Source organism: Centroberyx affinis, unplaced genomic scaffold, assembly GCF_046629955.1.
Source record: "Centroberyx affinis isolate AG114_WGS23_722 - 3 ecotype Tasmania unplaced genomic scaffold, CSIRO-AGI_Caff_v1 ptg002857l_1, whole genome shotgun sequence".
Taxonomy (NCBI): domain Eukaryota; kingdom Metazoa; phylum Chordata; class Actinopteri; order Beryciformes; family Berycidae; genus Centroberyx; species Centroberyx affinis.
In genome coordinates, this window is record NW_027280992.1 from 8,320 (window position 1) to 17,544 (window position 9,225).

The 9,225-nt window shown below is 41.0% G+C and overlaps 1 protein-coding gene across 1 annotated transcript; it reads left to right on the top strand.

Annotated features, from left to right (window-relative positions):
• Window positions 1-1,335: 1,335 nt before the first annotated feature.
• On the top strand, window positions 1,336-4,706 carry LOC139658250 (gonadotropin-releasing hormone II receptor-like). The gene is made up of 4 exons (XM_071536329.1): window positions 1,336-1,345; window positions 2,140-2,737; window positions 3,555-3,759; window positions 4,198-4,706. The coding sequence occupies exons 2-4, from the start codon at window positions 2,192-2,194 to the stop codon at window positions 4,704-4,706; spliced, it is 1,260 nt and encodes a 419-aa protein (XP_071392430.1). The 5' UTR covers window positions 1,336-1,345; window positions 2,140-2,191.
• Window positions 4,707-9,225: the final 4,519 nt, after the last annotated feature.

The following is a 9,225-nucleotide window of genomic DNA, read 5'->3' on the forward strand; positions in this document are numbered from 1 at the left end:
TACTGTCATTTTTTAATTATGTCTGGCAGTTTTAGTGCTTATATTAACTATCATTTATTGATGTATTGTCAGTATGACACTTTGTAATACTATAGTATTACTATAATATAAATTCAGTTTTATTATTGTGTGGCATTTCTACCTTATTGGACAGTTTACAGTGATACAGTAATATATTACTCATTACTCATTTCAAAAGTAATAACATTCCTACCTATTACTCCATGAGAGCAACAACTCTTTTCCATTCCTCATGCTCTTTTCTTTAGAAAATCTGGACCAGTCAGTTTCCTCCTCTGTGAGCAATCAGCACCAGCAGAGAAACTGGTAGAAAAGTTTACTTTCTCTAGGTGGAAGTATTCCCACTACTTTGAGAAATGGTAGAAAAGTTGACTTGGTGGAACTATTCCCACTGCTTTGATTCTATCCAGTAAAAGGACGACAACACACTGGAAAGCAACACTGTTCGGTTTCCTGGCCGTTCAAAGGAGAGGAAGCTGACTGATCCTGATGGGAAGAGGGAAGAGGGGATGAGGAATGGAAATGTAATAGAACTAGAGGAACTCATTACTGCTCACATGGCCTAATATCAGGCTACTTTTGAAATTAGTAATGCTTGGATGTCAGTAGGTGTGGTACTTGAGTCAAAATTGTATCTTTTACTTTTTATCAATATAATGGAGAGCAAAGAGCAAGCAACTTGCAGACATTTATTTTTAAGCCAAAAAAAAAAAATAACATCAGGGAGCTTTCAGGACCAATGTTTCCTCTATGCTGATAGTTTGGAGACCAATGACTAATAATTTATCACACTGAACAAATAATATCTTGTCAGTCCCTACGTCCCAATATCACAGTGACCAAATAATAATATATTGTCTAATAATTTATGACATTGACCAAATAATAATATCTTGTCTAATAATTTATGACATTGATCAAATAGCCTTGTCAGTCATCAGTGTCTCATATCATTTACTCTGGCAGCTATAATATTAGAGACTTCGCCATAGGGGTTCAGTAAACTGACGCGACTGGGATGCGGAGACGCTCGTAGCCGCACCCACAGCCCGGATGACACGCATAGATGGGGGGGGGGGGGGGGGGGGGGGGGATGGACGGAGCAAAGTGCGTCGTGCAATCCGGCGAGTCGCTCTGAAGGCACCTCAGAAAGACTGGAGGCTCTTCAGAAACTCAGCAGGACTACTGATCCCGCAGGGTGGTGCATATAGACGGGTCTGGGATTCCCATAAAGGGGATTTCCATAAAGAGGATTTCAGTTACTTTAATTACTAGATATATGAGCAAGGAAATCCACCGGCTCTACAACGACATGAACATAAATGTAAGTGTGCTGTATTTCTTGTATACATATATGTATGCAAACATATTTTTGCGACATATTGAAAAAAAACCCTAAACGTTTTCTTACAAATACGCACAAATAACGCTATATTAACCTGTGCCGTATTTGTGTAAGTGGACCTTTTTTTGTCTTCGGGTTGTTTGCGTGTTCCTCCATAATTTTAAAGCGCAAGAGCCAAAAGTTCCATAATACAATTAATTAATTTCATTTGACATTGGCTGTGATTCTTATTCAATGGGTAAACGCTGGTTGAGTCATACCTTTCATTGCACTGGTAGAGATGCAATAAAAGTATCCTACATTATGCAAAATTAGAAGTCATGATAAGCGTTTATCCATTATTTTCAACAGCCCTAAGACTTTTAATGTTGCAAATCCCCCAGTCTAAATTTATTCTAAAAACCAGGCTAGGCTGCTGACCACCATACAGGGTGAGGCTCCCCATTGTACAAAATGAATTCAAATGTTTTTGCTATTTCTATGGAACTGTTTTTGGCAAAAGGAGTCAGTCTATTTAGGGTGTCATTTACTCGATTGGCTGTCAGCTGTTGGTGCTGCAAATATAACTAGTCTGCACAAACTCCCTGTGTCACATAATGTAGTTTGTTGGAGGCATTCATTGCATCTTTCCATGTCAGTGGGCATTGAGATGGCCCCTACACTCAGACTGCTTCTTCACCATCAGTCATTGTTCACCATCATCATTTTTTTTTTTTTTTACCGCTTCTTACATAAGGCTCATTATATTTTGCCTTATTTCCCTTTGGCACCAGCAGCCTTTCATGCGGCTGAACAAAATGCTGCCTCCCGTTTGAGGGTAAGAAAATGAACGCCTCCTCCTGTGAACCTCCAGTCACTATGTATCACCAGAGCTCGGGATTCAACCTCAACGCCAGCTGTGACTGGCTGGCTCCTCATTGTAACGGGACATCGGTGGACAGCGCACCACAGCTACCCACCTTCTCCACAGCTGCCAAAGTCAGAGTGATCATTACCTTCATCCTGTGTGGCATATCCACTTTCTGCAATTTGGCCGTGTTGTGGGCAGCCAACGGCCACAAGCGCAAATCCCACGTCCGGGTGCTGATAATCAACTTGACTGCTGCCGATCTCCTGGTTACCTTCATCGTGATGCCTGTGGACGCTGTGTGGAACATCACGGTTCAGTGGCTGGCGGGCGACCTGGCCTGCAGGCTCCTGATGTTCCTCAAGCTGCAGGCGATGTACTCCTGCGCCTTTGTCACGGTGGTGATTAGTCTGGACCGACAGTCAGCTATCCTCAACCCTCTGGCCATCGGCAAGGCCCGGAGAAGGAACAGGGTCATGCTGACGGTGGCGTGGAGCATGAGCGCCCTGTTCTCCGTCCCTCAGGTAAGGCCAGGTGACACCGCCGCGACACGACAGGTGATTATAGCTTGTTTGGTTTACATGTAGAGACGTTGAAGGAAGTGACTCAGATAAGAGCTGCTGGGATACAGGCTAGGTTGTGTACCAATCTTTCCTTTGTGTTTAGGCATTTTGTGATCCCTGGTTCGATGGGTGCCTCTCCTGCATAAACTATATAGTAGTACTGTGTATAGGCTAGGCCTTTGTATTGGCAACAGATGGCTGGATCTGCATACATTATCTCTCCTTTCCATGTAGGAGTCTTATTGAGGTATTAGAGTGTATACAAACCACACGCTAGGGAAAATCTAAGGCTGGGTCTCCATTTACAGGAAATTCTTCCATGATTCTCCATTCCCTGTATTTATATAGCGCTGTGTATTTACATAATATATGGCGTTTGGTAGACACTTTTATGCAAAGCACCTTACAGTATCGTGAGTGCATATCATTTTAATATGGGTGGCCCCAGTGAGAAAAGAACCCCTGGCCCTGGCAGTGTTAGGGATTAGGGGCTTTATCCATAATGTTACACAAGGAATGGAATCCCTAACCCTGGCAGTCTTGGTGTCATATACTAACCATTGAGCTATATAGCTGCATAGCATGTAGGACTGTTGATCATGTTGTAAGACGGACTGCAGTAGTGTGCTGTTCCATAATTACTCCATTTAGTTGTGGCTGATTTGGACAAACCAGTGAGGACTCAATATTTAATTCAATATTTAGTTCATTAGTTTAGTTAAATACTAAGAATAAATCTGAAATGGCATCCTAATGTTTTTCCAATTTAATTCCTCAGGTGTTCATTTTCCATAATGTGACCATCACCTATCCAGAGAACTTTACTCAATGCACCACCAGAGGGAGTTTCGTCACCCACTGGCAGGAAACTGCCTACAACATGTTCACCTTCTCCTGCCTCTTCCTGCTGCCTCTGGTCATCATGATTATCTGCTACACCAGGATCTTCATTCAGATCTCCAAGCGGATGACAAAGCAGAGATGTAAGTTCACAGCTGAGTCTGGTGCCCCGTTGGTGATTATCCCATGGATAAGCTCATCAGAAAATTGCATGTTGTGGCTTATAAATCGAAAAGGACACCTGGTGATGTCTGTGTTGCTACACACAGTTGGAGGTTGGCTGGAGTTCTAAAAAGATTATGAAAATTTCTATTTAATTTGTCCACAAACAGCATCAGGATTCAGGCAAGACCTGGAAAGCATCTCCTGTTTTACGGACTTTACAGAAATCCTTCTATGTACATTTGGGTTTCACCTAAATTCACGCTTTTAACATTCTGCACAATACAATGACTTTATCAAAGCATTCAAAAGACTTAGAAATACATTCACACATAATACAAAGGTAAAACTATAAGGTAATAACCACAAATGCTTACATACCAGCTGTCCATTAATACGATTCTCTGTCTTTCCTCCAGTGTCCTCCAATGAAGTACATTTACGATGTTCAAAGAACAACATCCCTAAGGCACGAATGAGAACGCTGAAAATGAGCATCGTCATAGTGATCTGCTTCATAATCTGCTGGACCCCGTACTACCTGCTGGGTCTGTGGTACTGGTTCTTTCCAGACAACTTGGAAGGGAAAGTCTCCCACTCCCTCACCCACATCCTGTTCATCTTTGGACTTTTCAACGCCTGCCTGGACCCTGTCATCTATGGCCTGTTCACCATACGCTTCCGAAAAGGGCTGAAGCAGTGCTACCGCAATGCCACAGTGATGTCAGACTTGGAGGCGAACATGGTGATAATGGGATCTTTCAAATGTTCTGCCACTTCTCTGCCCTCTAAGAGACAGACAGCCCCTGTTGGCATGGACAGCGACCACAGGGAGGCCGAGCCAAAATCCAGCACCCGTAGCTGTCTGACAGTATTCAGCGGAGGAGGAAAGGAACCGTGTCAGTTCAGCGCTGAGAGCACAATATGATGAAGAGAAAACCAGACAGAGCAGAACCAGGGACCTGGTATTATTTATGGAACTGCTTAATTTATTCACTGTTTTTTACAGGGTCATCTGTTTACTTGAACATGATATATTTGTTTCACACCAACACCAAACATGCATGTGTAAGCGTCAGTGTGAAAACATCAAATAGCCATCACTTTGTATGCAAATGTGTTTATCTCTGGGTGTTGTGTGTGTGTGTGTGTTGGGGGGTGTTGATGTTTTGTGTATTGTAGCTGGCTCCCAGTTTGAGTTAAGGATAATTCAGGGCTGTATCCAGTATCCAGAGTGAGAGATTTACAGAATTACAGATAGGCTTTGGGACAAAATTAAAGAAAATGATTGTGATTGTAAGCATGCCATGGGTCACACGACAGAGCTACCCAGTTTCTGTGTGAATGTAGTTGTACGAATGGCGTCAAAGGACTGCTGAGGTAATGACGAGGTACTGCTGAGGTCATATTGAGGTTGAGGATTATCATCTGCAGCTCCAACAAAATGAGACTTGATTGTTTAGCAATGTATTTATCATATCCATTCCTTCATGGACAATAGAAGAAACAAAAATTGTGTCAGTGAGGCGATGGAAGAATATGCCATGGTAGACTAACAAGGAAAAGATTTAATCTTGACAAAAACATTGGATAAATGTGCATCTCTTGAGCAAATCATATGGTTTGAATTATGGTGAAGTCAATGGGTTCTTTTGTGTATTAAAGACTCTAACCCTAACCTTAAAAACACAAAATAAAGAATTAAATTCTGCTGTAATAGCCATATCACAGTACCCTGCAGGCTTTGTGCGGAGAATTTTCTGGGTCATGCCACAGTGACCACAGCTATAGTAAACCGGGTGAAAAATCCCAAGATTAAATCTAATCCATTCTCTGATCACCCTGTCACTCACTTTATTTTTTAGTCTGTGTGGACAATACAGACACCTACATGTCAACAGGTTTCAGCTGTAACAGATGTAGCCTAACCACTGTAGAAGTCTCACTTTTTACTGCATTCTTGCAAAACGGATTCTGCTCCATCACAACACCGAACTGTTTGGAAACATCAGGTTGTGCTCTCTTTTCAGGCATCGGACATTACAAGGAATGATCTGGTAACTAGTTGGTCAAGAGACACTAGAGTTTTTTTGTAAAAGAAAATTTGGTTATACTATTTAACATTCAAGAAATAATTGTCTGCAGTGCTAATGTGGGATAGATGCGGGATAAATGCTGGGAAGAGAACTTCCAGCTATATGGTGTATACAGTGCAATGTCGTATAGAAGAGGTGCAAGATAGATACATGAAGGTATACTTCTATAATAGCTACCACTGTAAATTGTACTCTGTCAGCTGGATCATGTGAATGATCTGACTGCTGATAATTTGTCTGGACTGACTGCAGGCATGTGTTTCACCTGTACACCAAAAAATGTCAATTAAATACTTGCATATACAATACAAGAAGTGTATTTTATTAAAATATATGGAATTTATACTTTCAGTACAAAAAAAATATAAAATCATAAAATTCTGGCATTCTTTCAGCTTTAACATTTTCTTATCTTCTAAAACTGCTAAATGTAAGATTACTATTTACAGTAAACACATTACTATTCTCTTAATAAACAGTATTTGTCTTAGCAAATACTGTAATAATTCATAACAAATGAGGCTACATTATATACAGGCACACATTTGCTTAGGTAAACTCCATTCAAAAAGGAACAAGCCAATAGAATTGATGGTGCTAATGGTTGCGTTTCATTGTCAAAGTTGGCTACCTTTACCTATTTAACTATTTTGGTATTGATTTCATACTGAGTTTGTACAATCTTGCATGATGTGTTGAGGAAGCTATTACTTTTATTTAGCTAAATTGGTTCTGTATCAGCTGCTGCTATTGTCTCCAGGTTACGGTCTGAATAAACATCTCACAGCTCCAGCACAATCTCATACAATTTTGTGAAATGAGCACAAACTCTGAAATGCTGATTAGTTCTGACAATAGCACAAATTAGACACACCATTTTCACCTGTTTGTCAATTGAAACGGTAAGCTAGCGGTTAAGTTTTAGTAAGAAAAACAACTTTGTTTAAGGTTAGGCAATTAAAACCATTTGGTTAAGGTTAGGGAAGCGGATTTATGTCACTTTTCATCCACGGAGCACATATTTGCATTTTAAGACATGCTCTTTTCATGAAATTTCAGGAGACCAGGCTCACATATCAGAACTTCAGTAAGATTTAACCACCAGCCACTGACTCACATGGCCTGAATGTCAGCGTTCAGAGCTGTGGCATAAATTATTGCCTGAAAATCAAAAATGAATCAACATTACAAGGGCAGAGGGATCCAACCACACACACACACACACACGTCCTGTGTGTCCGCATCCACGTGAAATACGTCCTGTGCACAACAGAAAATATTGTTCCAAAAGTATGGAAGAGGATTAGGGCCACATGAAAAATGTGAGTTCTGAGTTTAAAGTCAGAATTCTGAGAAAAAAGTCTTTGGTGCCAGGTGATGTCACCACCTCTTGTACTCTATGGAAGGTGACATCACCTGGCACCAAAGACCAGCCAATAGCAGATAACCAGTTCAGAATCCTACTTTTCACCATTAGGTGTCAGACTTCACCACAGATTTGGGTGGGGTTTGGTTATATTTTAATGTGAATTTAATTCATCAATTTCTAAGTGTATTTAAATGTTTCTATCAATTAATCAATAATAATTAATCACAGAACTAGTCTATAATAATTAGGTTGACACACTAGAGGCTCCACAACCATGTAACAATATAACCAACTATAACAACATAAGGTACTATGTAACAAGATTACTGTCACAACAACAACTTTTTTTTAACGGTTCAGTCTGCTATGTAACAGTATGCCTACTATGTATCACCTCTCATTTTGTGAGGTAAAAATGTCCTATGCTTCAGTAAGATGAGTAAACGGACTGCTTTATTAGTTAGGGCCCTAATCAGCTACAACTAACTAACTGTGTAATAAATCACTAGCAAAATTCACTGAAAAGTGCCATTCTGCTTTTAATTCCTGATATTAAAGAAATAAACAAATTACCTAGTCTAAACTTGCGTCATCATTGGCATTTTTATTTAAATCTGAACTTCATTTCTTGTTACTGATAATATGATAGCATAAACCCAGCATGGTATATTTAATTGTGTTATCTGAACATATTATTGCACCCCTTTTGCCAATGTCATACTGAGTAGGATGCCTAAGTAGTGAATGGTCTAAGTCATGGTCAGTGTCCATGGGGACTTGCCAACCCTGGACATTTTGTCTCTGATGTTGTTGTCTCCCGACTGGCTTCACTGAATCATCAGGAGACCCTGAAGGTAGGACCTTGTTACCACAGCACACGCATCTGCTCAAGGGAGATGGTGTCTGCACTGTCCTGACTACATGACTGAATAGCCAAACCACATGTCTGGGCTTGATGAAGGAATAAAACCTTACAGACTATCATAGCAAACCATAGAAATACTGTTGGTTGGTCACCTGCTTGTGGAAGGTTACATGGAGCTTGGCAGGCTTAATGTTGCTTTTAGTCTTAAATATTCCTATTTTCAGTGTCATAGATTCCCTGCTGCCCATGGTACAAGATTGGAAGATAGGCCGGGTGTTTGTTGACCATTCAAGATTGTAGTGGAACAGGTCATACTTACATTGTCTTGAACTCGGCCTACATCATTTGCTCATCTCTCTTGGATGCCAACTCATATACTGTCCACTGATGATTCCCAGGCCTGTCATCTCCTATTACATCCCCTCCACTGAGAGGAGAGCACACAGTCTGATGAACACGACAGTGGACATGCTTCCCTTCACATCTATTTAAATCCCACCATTCAGAAAACAGATGTACATACAGTACCTGTGTACATGTGTTGCCTCAGCCTCGTTGCAGCTGTCCATTCAATGTGATCAACATGACACCCACACAGACCTACTAGATATGTACAGTATGTACAGCTGGTTGAGAATAGGCCAGCGTTACAGATCAGTGGTTCTATGGTTCTATACAAATGGTGCTTTCCGTACAGAGTTGCTTGTCTGTTCCATTCAAATATCGCTGCTGTCCAGTTGTCTCAAATGAATCAGATGAATCGGTGAGGCGGTCAACAGGAGGTGAGACATCTAGCCTCCGGAATCACCAGTGCTCATTCACCTTTCCCACAGTAGAGCAGCTCTGATCGAGACAGTTTAAGCCTGACTATATCCTCTGGCCTGGCTTAGATACTGTAATCCAGTTACTCTTACTGTATTGAAAGTATTTGGTGACAGTATCCATACTGTAAGCAGTGTTGTAGATTATTTTTTGTGCCATTTCTGCTTTATTGTATCGTGACAGTAGAGAGAGGACCAACCAGGACCCAGCCCAAATGGCATGTGCTCTACCGGTTGAGCTACCGGTGCACACCAACAGTTATGTTTCATGTTCCAATTCACTGTATAACAACAGA

What these genes read in the sequence shown, in the direction of transcription:
- LOC139658250 (XM_071536329.1), top strand. Translation starts at nt 2,192, where the DNA reads ATGAACGCCTCCTCCTGTGAACCTCCAGTCACTATGTATCACCAGAGC. An exon ending in CCCTGTTCTCCGTCCCTCAG is followed by an intron (nt 2,738 to 3,554) that starts GTAAGGCCAGGT and finishes TTAATTCCTCAG; the next exon opens with GTGTTCATTTTCCATAATGT. An exon ending in GCGGATGACAAAGCAGAGAT is followed by an intron (nt 3,760 to 4,197) that starts GTAAGTTCACAG and finishes TCTTTCCTCCAG; the next exon opens with TGTCCTCCAATGAAGTACAT.